Source organism: Schistocerca cancellata, chromosome 8, assembly GCF_023864275.1.
Source record: "Schistocerca cancellata isolate TAMUIC-IGC-003103 chromosome 8, iqSchCanc2.1, whole genome shotgun sequence".
Lineage (NCBI taxonomy): Eukaryota > Metazoa > Arthropoda > Insecta > Orthoptera > Acrididae > Schistocerca > Schistocerca cancellata.
The window spans coordinates 194,956,006-194,968,487 of NC_064633.1; the positions used below are offsets into that span (position 1 = coordinate 194,956,006).

The following is a 12,482-nucleotide window of genomic DNA, read 5'->3' on the forward strand; positions in this document are numbered from 1 at the left end:
GTCCTTTCAAAGGAATCATCTCATCATTTGCCTGAAGCAATTATGAGAATTCACAGAAAACATAAATGAGAATGGCCCATGAGGGGTTTGAACCAATATCTTCCTAATGTGAGTCAATTGTACTAATCACTGCGCCACCTTGCTTGGTTCTAAGCTTTTCGGTCTCTTGGAAATTTATTATAATTGAACTCAAAAAACGTTCTAGAATTTTGGAGCAAATTGATATTAAGGATATTAGTCTGTAATTTTGGATATCATTCTCTTACCCTTCTTATACAGAGGAGTTACCTGAGCTCTTTTCCAGTTGCTTGGGATTCTGTATAGTGTGAGAGATTCACGATAAATACAAAGTAAAGGCCCATGCCGTAGAGCACCTGACGACTTATTTGTTTTCAACTCTTTCAGTTGTTTCTCTACGCCAGGGATGCTTATTACTATCTTGTCCGTACAGGACTCTGGGCAACAATCAAACAATCATATGTTTGTACGAATCTCCCATGTGGTTGATTTCTTAAACAGGAAATTTAAAACTTCAACTTTTGTTTTGCTATCTTCAATTGCCACACATCAGACTGGTCACCAAGTGACTGGATGGAAGCCTTAGACCCACTTAGCTATTTTACATATGACCAGAATTTTCTCGGATTCTCAGCCAGATCTTTTGCTAAGGTATGATGGTGGTAGTAGTTGTATGGATCACACATAGATCTTTTCACAGATGCATGAATCTTTACTAACTTTTATCTGTCATCTGTACACTGTCTTTTGAACCGAGTACACAACAGCCTTTGTTTCTTCAGCATTTTCCAAATTTCGTTGCTAAACCACAGTGAGTCTTTTCCATCCTTAATCCACTTACTAGGCACATACGTTTCCAGAGCACAATTTACAATCTGTTTAAATTTTCCCCATAATTCCTCTTTGTCCATCATACTAGAACTAAATGATTGCAATTCATTGTCTAAGTGAGACACTAACTACTGCTCATATGCTCTTTCTAGCAGAAACATCTCCTAATCATCTTCACTGATTTATTAACTTTTGTAACCATAGTCACTAACCCCCATCTGTGTTCTGACACCATCAATAATGTCCAGCCCATTTGCAGCTACAAGGGGTCACATTGGGCAGGAGGAAGGAGGGTAAAGCAGGGGGAGTTGTTATATGGCATGGGAAATTGTTTGCGGACAAGGTTTCAAGGTTTCTGAGATAGTGCCTGTCTGTAACACCTTCAAACATCCTGGGCAAAGGAATACTCATCACTGCAGATATGCATCCATGGGTGGCCTAACCGAATGGGAGTGATTTTTTTTATTTAGAATGGTTGACAGCTGTCATAATGCTGATAGTGATGATTGGTGGTCTTGATGACGGGTATGGATGGAGCCCTTGGAGCAGTGGACATAAGTGTCCAGGATGGTGGCACAATGGGCTGACGAGGACCAGGTGAAGTGGACAGGAGAGAAATTGTCGAGGCTGTAGAGGAATGAGGGTTGGTTGTCTTGGCCTTGGGCCTCCATTATGAAGATATTGCCAAAGAATCTGAATCAGATACAGGTTCGGGATGCTAAGGGGTTCTGTTCCAGATGGTCCATAAACAGATTGTCATAGAGGGGGGACATGCAGGTGCCCAAGGCTGTGATATGTATTGGTTTATGTATCTTCTCCACAAAGGAGAAATGGGTGAGGATGTGTATGGCTAGGTGTATAAGGAATGCACTAATGGGTTTGGAGTCAAAACACTGGGAGAGGTAGTGTTCAATAGTCTCAAGGCCATGGGCACAAGGGATGTTGATGTATAGGAGGTGCTGTCCCAGTAGCAGTGGGGTGGGGATGGCTGAGAGTTAGCGAAGGAAGTGATTTGTATCTCTCATATGAGGTGCTAGGCTATGAGCAAGTGGTTGGAGGGTTTGTCGACAAGAGCAGAGATTCTTTCAGTGGGAACAGTGACCATCTAAATGAGGCATCCAGAATTGTTGGATTTATGGATTAGGGGACACACTTAGAAGGTGAATGTGCAGGGTTTCGTTGGGGATGATGAGGGAGACATTGAGCAGAACGATTAGCTTGGTTGGATGGACTGGTAGCAATCATGTGTTTGCAGCAGAGATCACTAGGAGAAGAGTAAGTCTTTTATGAGTCCAGTATTGTTGAACTTGTGTGTGAAGCTGAAGGTGAGGCCCTCAGATAGGAATGAAACTTCTGGAGGCTTCAGGTTTTTGGTGGATGCGTTGGTAACAGTGTCTTGGATTTGTTTAGGTTCTGGATTTTATAGAATGCTGGGTGGAGTTTTGGAGGGTTTGGTAAATGGAAAAGGTCAGTAAGATGGGTTCTAGGTAATAACAGGGGTTGATTAGAGGGTTCAATGGAGGTGGGACAGGCGTTGAATGGTAGGGTGCTCTGAGGTGAGAGCAGGATGTCAATAAATCTGACAATTTTTGGAGGTGGTGTGTGGAGTCCTCTTCCAGGTGATGGAGGGCAAGGATTTCGATTTGGGAGATGTGATGTAAGTAGCTGGAAGCACACGAATAGTGCTTTGAAGAGGGGGCAGAGGTGACTGGGATGTCTGTGTCATGAAGATTTATTTCTGCAATACCAAGTTTGTGAGAAATAGGGACAGGAGGAATCTGAATATTTGGAGGTCATACTGAAGGGAAAGATGGGATCCAGAGAGTGGAAATTCATGGTTAGGCACTAGGGTAGGCTTCCCCAGTTTAGGCAGAATTTAGGGAACAGGAAATGGGACTGTGTTTTAGTAGGGGATAGGGCTGCTCCTTTGAAGTGACACAGATAGATGGAGCAGGGGTCCATTTGGAATGGGATATCTCTTTTTTAAAAAAGTGAAATAGACATGTAATGAAAGCCTTAGAAGGTTGTAAATAGAACTGTGTATAACAAGGTGCAGGTTTGGGTATTAAAAAGGCTGAAAGATATGGTGCAGAGAGGTTTAGGATAGTTCTGAGACATGAGGATATTCGTCAACAGTGGAGGGGAGAGAGGGGGAGTACGAATAACACACATTAGATTATGAAAGGGGCAATGTGAGCGAAGGAGTGGGTCAATCTGGAGATGAAAAGCAGTAATTTATTACTTAGCATTACTACTTAGCATGTTTAACAGTGATCCACACACAGGAGGGGAGAGAGCACCTATTAGGGGGAAAGACGCAGTGGATGCATGGGCATTGACATTGGTGAGTTTGTACTGAGCATGACAACAATGGTGTCGAAGTGTTTACTGGGAGGGACTGATCAGACAGAGGAAGGGGAGAATATTGGGCAGTGGGTGTGGGTGCAGTGGGTTAGCACAGATTGAGGCCAGAAGGACTTTGTGCAATAAGAGAAAATGGACAAAACAGATTAAAAGTGAAAAATTGTTAACCATCTCTTGCAATATCCAAAATAATATACACACATGACACTGAGATTACATTATTAAGTTTTTAGAGTTTGATAAACATAAGAAAAAGATCTGATCCATTACCAAGAAGGAAGAGACACAACCCAGCACATACATATTTGAAACACAGCTGACATTAAAAGAAAGTAATCAAGATTGACCCCAAACAAATTCTACAGCACTGTTAAACCAAATATGTAATCAGTAATGTAGTAAAATGAGAAATTAGAAAAATAAAGACAAACCATCGAGATGATTAAGCCTGCGCAGAGCTCGGCACAGTGGAGTGCGGATACGAATTGTCTTTCCACGGAGCCGTATCAGGGTGTGACCTTTGCTAATTAGCTCATTCAATTTCACAGATGTCTTCTCAGTAATGCAACTTAGCTTTTTGCGCATCTCCCCATAGTTAATGAGAGCATAAAGTTCCTGAGTCACTTTTTGAATTCCTGGAAAGGAATCGTTCAAATTATAAAATATGCGAACATTCATTCACAGGTGTAGTCTTGATACCACTATTTGAGAATACACACACCATTTATAATACACATTAGTCTGTAGTACCATTTATATTGCAAGATAAAAGCAAAAATTATCTTTTCCATCTTGTGGAAAATTTTGGAACCCTTTACAGAAACACAACCTTTCAGTATCACAAAAGCAGTCATAAACACTATCATATTATTACTGCAATAAGGGAAAGTATTGGGGACCTGTAGAAATAATCCAATGCTTAACTTAGTATTTTAAAATGTTTTTCATTTTTATAATATGGTAATTAGACAAGCAAAGGGGTTGGGATTGGTGGCACGTTACGAATAAGGATGGACACAAAACACTGAAAAGAAAAGAAAGCAAGTGGCACACCAAACTATTTACTTTATGGTTTCTTAAACTAATGTACCGGGGTACAAAGTCTTCTACACCAATACTACATTACATATATGGTTACCTTTATCACAAATACAATAATGCTTCTGCAACATTCAGGAGGTTACAATTACAGCTATTAACAAAAGCATGGAAGAAACCACATTTGTATTAATCATTCAATGCAAAAAACGAAATCACGATAAAATGAGAAACAGTTCAGTACAGAAGAGAAACAACAAATATTACAGTCTATAAACATGGTTGACTGAACTCAAAATCAAAATTTACTGAGCGTAATTCAGGGAAAATACTGCAAACTCAAATCAGTACAGCTGGATGGAGACTTTAACCCAAATCTTGCAAAAAATAAATAAATAAATCTGGCTTCTTGCCTTGTGTTACCTCACTTTGTGTATATCGTGTATTGTTCATACTTTAAATATTGGGCAAAGTTCGTTATTCACTCTAATGCCTTCCCTATATACCCCACACAATCTTTTTAGGACCGTACAACAAGTACTGCTGGAGCAGTACAAATAATATGACAACTGAAATATATTTCGGTATGAGGTAACAAATGGCAGTGACGAGTTTCTGATTTCCTCCTGAAGGAACAACTGAAAACTGTATTTTTGTTTTCATTTTATTACTATTGATATTGGTTCTTATACTTTCAATCAGAAATTATACAAGAATTATAGTCTACAACGCACATAATTTCTTCAAATGGATAATGCATACTGGCACACTGCCATCATATGATCTGTTGTAAAACAATGCAGGAATGAACATAGGGTATGTATTATTTCCCACATTATTAGAAGAAAGATGCACACACTAATGGATGAAAGGAAAACAGGTATTTAGGTATGAAAGATACAAGGGGGTGCTGGAAAGTAATTCCTCTGGATTTTTATGTGAAAAATCTTAAAGCTTTTTAAATAAAGCAAGCTTTATTAACATTCTACATCTTTATTCTTCATATCTGCATATTTATTTCACAACATAGTCACACTGGTGACGAACACATTTCTCCCAACAAGAGACCTGTTAGTTGATACCATCACTACAGAATGTTTAACTTTGTTGGCAGGTCCACACAACCTCACCTCTTCTTGCACCATTTCATGGCTATCAAAGTGTAATAATTGGTGTTTTTTCAGTTCTGGAAACAGAAGAGAATTACTGTGGCAAAGTTGGGATTACTGATTGGTTGGTTTGTGGGAGCCAGACCACACATCAGGGTCACTGGTCCAATCAGATTAGGGAAGGATGGGGAAGGAAGTCGGCTGTACCCTTTCAAAGGAATCATCCCGGCATTTGTTTGAAGCGATTTAGGGGAATCACAGAAAACCTAAATCAGGATGGCCGGATGGAGGTTTGAACCATCGTCCTCCCGAATGAGAGTCCAGTGTGCTAACCACTGCACCAACTTGCTCGGTGTTGGGACTGTATGTAGGACGATCGATGTTAGATTGTTGCACATGTCACAATGCTTGTGTGTGATTTGGCATTCACGCTGAAGGAGGTGGTAGTCCATGTGTAGAGGAACTCTTCGAATGCATGCTTTCAGCTTTATGAGGGTCTCGCTGGATCTTTAAAAAGTTTATGGTGGTGCCTTTAGGCATGAATTCCTAATGCACCACACCTTTAGCATTCCAGAACACACTGAGCATGACTTTACCTGCCAATAGTATGCTTTTGAATATTTTTGGCATCTGCAATCCTTTGTGATGGAACTTTGCTGATGGTCTTTTGTTTTAGGGGTCAAATAGTGTACCCAGCTTTCGTCATCTGTCACAATGTTGTTAAGGAATCCATCACCCTAACACTCCTTTCTCCTCTGTTTCATGTACACAGCAACCATTCGAGGTAACCACTATGCACAGTTTTCTGAATTCCAGTTCTCCAATAGTGGCTTGTACACACTCTCATGATACGCCACACTTACCCGAGAGCTGTGTCTGTGTTATCTGTAGACTTTCTCTGACGAGTTCATCAACCTGATTCTGATGATTCTCGTTGACTACTGTACACAGTCATCCGATACGAGTGTATCACACTCTTTGAGGTAAGAACCACCATTTGCTTATTACTATCACTATATCATCACCACCACATATAACTTTAATTCTTCTACAGATTTCAACTGGAGGCATGGTTTTTGCAGTTAGAAACTCGATTACTGCACGCCGTTTCTCATGCCTCGACACACTTACACTGCACAATGCACTCTTACAAACTACAACTCTGAGCCATCTAGCAGCAGAGGGCTGGAACTTGCATCATCAAATTGGGAAAGACAACTGAGTAAAATGTATGACATGTAAAACTTTACAAAACACGAAATTCAGAGGCATTACTTTCCAGCACGCCCTCAAACATACCAATAACTTGAAGAATCAATACATTGTATTACAGCAAATAGTTCATGATTCTACCAAATAAAAACACAAACTGGTGTAAAAAAATCACAGGTGAGAAAAGTAAACTGTATGTCATCACCAGGAGGAGCTCATAACGCAAGAAATGCACACTCTACTTTAACACAAATATAACAGGCTCAAACAGAACTGAAACAAAAATTATATTAAAAATATTTTACATTTGTGTTTCCCTACTTCATTAAGCAAAAATTATCACATTTGCATGCATTAATCGTAAAAATGTATATAAATCATATAAAACTTTGCCAAACGTGAATCTCTGTAAGAACTGGACGGTATTAGAATAAAGAGACGAAAAACATTTTTCATACAAAAGACAAGTAAGAAATCCATCCATATCTATTATAAAAATGGATGTACATTTGTGTCTAGGTTCCACATATCCTTCTAAACCACTGGACCGATTTCAACCAAACTTTGTAAAATATCCCTTACTGTCAGGCAACGATCAGTGTGGAGTAAGAACTACCTACCTATCACAGCTAATTTTATTACTTATTTGCTACTGACTCTATTACATGAAAATAATCAATTTTTGGCCATATAATCTAATTGGATGTATAAAAACCTACTTACCAAGCAGTGGCAGGAGAACACCCATATAAAAAAAAGGTTTTACTTATGCAAGCTTTTAAAGCCAGTGGCTCCTCCTCCTGGCATAAGAGTTGAAGAGGAAGGAAGAGGGGTGAAGGGAAAGGAACTGGAGAGGTTCAGGAAAAAGGGGTAGAGTTCGGAAAAGTCGCCCAGAACCCCAGGTCACACGAGACTTACCAAACAGGATGAGAAGGAAAGACTGATTGTTGGGAACTGCACCGGATGAGATTTGAAAACCTGAGAGCTTAAAGGTGGAAGGCAGGGTAATATATGAGATGCAGATTTCTGGTAAACATCTTGCATGAGGTAATAAGAATGGAAAGCTAAGTACACTGTAAGTAACAGATATGGGAGGGCGACAGAGAAAAAAAAAGACAGATCAGAAAATGAAAGATGTAGAAAACTAAAATATAGTGAAGAAAGGAGTAGTTACTGTGAATAAATGCTGAGACAGAAAAAATTAATGTAAATTAAGGCCAGGTGATTGGTGAGAACCAAGGACATGTTGTGCTAGTTCCCACCTGTGGAGTTCTGAGAAACTGGTGTCTGGGGGAAGAATCCAGATGCCAAGTGTGGTGAAACAGGCACCAAGGCCACCAGTATATTGTGTGTTGCCAGTGTATACCCTCTGCCTATGCCCATTCATGATAACTGATAACTTGGCGGTAGTCATGCCAATGTAAAACTCACTCACTCCGTCTTCAGGCCACGGGTGGCCTACCGGAACCATCCAACTGCCGTATTATCCTCAGTGGAGGATGCGGATAGGAGGGGCGTGGAGTCAGCGCACCGCTCTCCCACTTGTTATGATGGTATTCTTGACCGAAGCCGCTACTATTCGGTCGAGTAGCTCCTCAATTGGCATCACGAGGCTGAGTGCACACTGAAAAATGGCAACAGCGCATGGTGGCCTGGATGGTCACCCACCCAAGTGCCGACCACGCCCGACAGCGCTTAACTTCGGTGATCTCATGGGAACCGGTGTGGCCACTGTGGAAAGGGTTGCCGCCGATGTAAAACACCAAACAGTATTTACGTAACAGCTGGTATTTGATGTGTCATTTCGCGGGTGTCTCTCGCTTTGATAGTGTATGTTTTGCCAGTTACAGGGCTGGTAGAGATGGTGGGAGGAGGGTGTATGGGCAAGTCTTGCCGCAGGGTCGGTCACAGGAGTAGGAGCCATAGAGTAGGGAGATGGGTGCAGAAGGAGCACAGGGTCTGACAAGAATATTGCAGATACTGGGAGGGCGACGAAAAGCTATTCTAGGTGTTGTGAGCAAAATCTCGGACAGAATGGATCTCATTTCAGGGCATGATTTGAGGAAGTCATGGCCTTGTCGAAGTACCTGACTGATACATTCAAGACCAGGATAATACTGAATGACAAGTGATGTGCCCTGCAATTGTTTTTTGGAGGAATCAGCAGTACCAGAATTGGATGTGATGGCCCAGGAAATCTGCTTTTTCATTAGTCTGTTGGGGTGATTATGTCCAGTGAAGGCTGAGATGAGAATGGTGGTGTCTGCATCTGAACAAATGTGTTTGCCTTGAATGACAAGGCTGTACTGGGAGAGGAAACTTGACATGGAAAGGATGGCAACTGTCAAAATCTAAGCACTATATTGTTTGTTATAGTTCAATTCTTTTATCTTGGCGGTTCACGCATGCCCGCCCAGACGCGGGAGATTGCTGCGTTGCCAGTTGTACGCGCCATAGTATAGTTCGCAAACTTACGTTTAGGGGGGACCGCGCAGTTTATGAAGTAAAGTCACTACAGCCGCATTAACCCTTTCGCTGCTACAGAGACGTGCTCCCCGCATTCTGCGCTGTGCGCGATTTTGTCATCATTGCACTGCTCGCCTGTGCAGACACATTATGTTTCGACTGCTTTGTCACACTTTATCATTCGATTTCACAAAAACTATTTGGCACAAAAATTTGATTTTTACACATCTTCTTGTCTGATACCTTACCCCCCATAAATGACTTAATTTTGTTTCGATGTTCAACGCAGTTATTGTGCAGCATTAGATGTAGTAAACCATTGCACAAAATTCTGAAGAGTTTGCAGAGGTAAAAGTCCATAACGTATACTTTCCGTATGGTCGATTTTAGTTGCTACTAGAAATTTCAAAAAAATACATTCAAACGAATAAAATTCATGAAGTAAGACACTTCGATATTGTTTTTAAATAAAGAAAATATTAAGCACCGAACAAGGTTTGAACTTAGAACCTTTCACTTAGCAGCCACACACGTTAACCATTACGCTAACGCAGCTCGTCATTCAATAAAACTCCCGGAGGACTTTAAAATGTCACCCAAAATACCGACAAACACTGCTTGTATGACTATGAATTACTCACGTTTTGTCGAAGTACAATAGGAAATAAACAATTACCGCTGTTCTTTATTGCGAAAAAGTGGTTAGTGAGAATGATACAAACACCTTTCCTTGCTATCGCCTGAATTAGGAGGCTTATTGCTTGTTTGGTTTAATTAATTAATAGAATATGAAGCAATTGGTATAAAGAATGCTTTTTCCAAACTTTCTATAAAATAAAGTCTGCTATCAAGACAGTGCTTTTGTTCAATTACTTTATTTATGACTGAACATTTCTAAAACTGAAGACACCCGTCGTGCTCTGCACTGCAGTCGAGCTCTGGCAACATCGTTCTCTGTTCATTGGCTGACTGTGTTTTGTGACGTCAGATCCGCAGAACGAACCTAAACTCGACCGCCGTCGTAAATGACACGCACCTTAGTACGTTTTAAGTGGTCAGAAGTACTAGCTGGCCTTCAGTGACGACGAGACCAACATCTAAGAAAGTGGCATGGGATTCAGAATAGGACCAAGTGAAATTTAATTGGGAGAAGGTTTTTACAGGTTCCAGAAATTTTAACAGGTCAGCCTCACCATGAGTCCGTATGTTAATTTCTTCTGTCTCAGCACTGTTTCACAGTAACTACTTCTTTCTTCACTCTATTTTAGTTTTCTACATCTTTCATTTTATGATCTGTCTATTTTAAGCCGTCCCCCTCTATTACATACCACGTTCTTGGCTTTTCCCTCTTATTACCTCACGCACAATGTTTTAGCACTAACCTCTGTCGCGCATATTACCCGTCTTCCACTGTTAAGCTCTCAGGTTTTCAAATCTCATCTGGTGCAGTTCCCAACTATCAGTTTTCCTTCTCATCCCATCCAGTAAGTCTCCCCTGAGATATATATATGTGTGTGTGTGTGTGTGTGTGTGTGTGTGTGTGTGTGTGTGTGTGTCTGCAACTCAACCTCCCACTATATGATGAATGGTAATCTATCCTTTTCATAATATTGGCATTATTCCATCCTGTATTTTCCACTGTTCTATTTTAAATAAGTACAAAAGTGTGATTCAGTAGATTTAAACAAGAAAACATATGTTTCGTATGCAACATGAAAATGAGGCAAAGAAAGGAAACTAAGTTGCCTAAACTTGCTGTGAAAACTACAGTGTCTGGACAAATATAATGGAAACACGAGAAACATAACACACTGCCATGTCTAACATGGTGTAGGAAACCCATAGGCATTTAAAGCAGCTTCCAGTCGTCTTGAGATGGATAAATAAAGGTCCTGTATGGTTTTCAAAGGAATTTTTATTAGTCTTGCTGCAAAATAGTGGCATGTTTAGGTAATGATAATGGAGGTGAGTTGCTATCACGTATCCTCCTCTCCAAAGCAGACCACAAAGGTTCAACAGTATTGAGGTCTGTTAACTGGTGACCAGGGGAGATGCAACAATTTATTCTCTTGTCCACAAAGCCAGTCCTGGAAGATGTGTGCTGTGTCAACAGGGGCTCTGTCATCTCTAAATACAGCACGACCACTGGGAAACAAACATTGTACCTGATCAGCCAAAATGGTCACATAATCCTTGCAGAGTAACCATGGAAATGGGGACTATCATGATAGGACTGCTCAAACCACCACCAAACCTTCTCCACCACGTTTCCCTCTTGGGACATGAACTTGGTCAGAAGTTCGAAACAATGTGACAAAAAGACTCGATCGATCCAACGACTTCTCCATTGCTCCACTGTCCAGGTTTTATGGCTATGATACAATGTTTTCCCAATACAGGCATTTGCATCATTGATGTGTGGTTTTGGAATTCTAGCTCACCCTGGAATCCCTAGCTTATTGAGCTCCCTTCATGTTGTGTGCTGACAGTTTGTGTAAGTATGACATTTAGTTCTGCAGTGACTTTTCCAGTTGTAGTCCTCTTCTTTTCATCACAATCCTCTTCAATTACATCTGTCCTGATCACTCAACAAATACTTTCATCCGTGCTGAGGAGTAGTGTATGTTGTTTTCCCATATGCAGTACAAATCTTCAATGAGGTGCCTCTTGAAATGCCAAACACTTTGGCTACCTTTCTTACGGAAGCACCAACCAGAAAGCACAAACATTATGCACTCACAACTACACAGAACACTGTTATCATGACTAACAACTGCAATGTATTGATGACATTGGACAGGTTCCATTAGTGGTCAAATGCAACAGTGCAACTTGTAGGCTTAATTACCATCTGCATACATGTTCAATCCAGCATTTCTCAAGGTGTTCTCATATTTTTGTACACCCCATTTAGATGAGTTCCCCTGCATCTTGTGGACCTATCTTTTGCCTACAAGAACTCACGAAGCTGACTTTCTCTCTGCTCAAACCTAGGTGATTTTGCTACCACCAGTATCACCATATACTCAGTACGATCATGTACCATTTGACTTAAAACATTATATTGTTTTTTAAAGTTTTTAGTGTGTACTATTCATACTGGAGTACTGCATTTTTCTTTCATCAATTTGTGACCACATCTCCATTCTAGTAATATGTGAAATAATATGTACCTCATGTTTACTCCTTTTCTGTCTTATGACAGATCTGATAACAGTATGCCGTAACACATTTTCCATTTGAAGAAATAAACTGCAATGCACACAGACAATTTTTGTATTAATGTTTGTATTAGTGCACCATTATACTTCCTGTATTCAATTAATAAGAAAATGGCCTATTAGGATCTTACACAATTGTTATTGGTGAGTCAGCCTAAACCTTACAGAACCTTTCCTTTCAATAGTTATGAGATAGTTAACTCTCGATCAAACACACAATAAC

General features: G+C 40.4%; 1 protein-coding gene across 7 annotated transcripts in view; it reads right to left on the minus strand.

Moving 5' to 3' along the window:
- The window catches only part of LOC126095087 (protein cramped), a 235,935-nt gene that overhangs the window by 188,415 nt on the left and 35,038 nt on the right, over window positions 1-12,482 (minus strand). For all 7 annotated transcript variants that reach the window (XM_049909774.1, XM_049909776.1, XM_049909772.1 and 4 more), the window contains exon 4: window positions 3,645-3,848. In XM_049909774.1, the coding sequence (XP_049765731.1) occupies window positions 3,645-3,848 (204 nt within the window). The remainder of the gene's footprint in view (window positions 1-3,644; window positions 3,849-12,482) is intronic.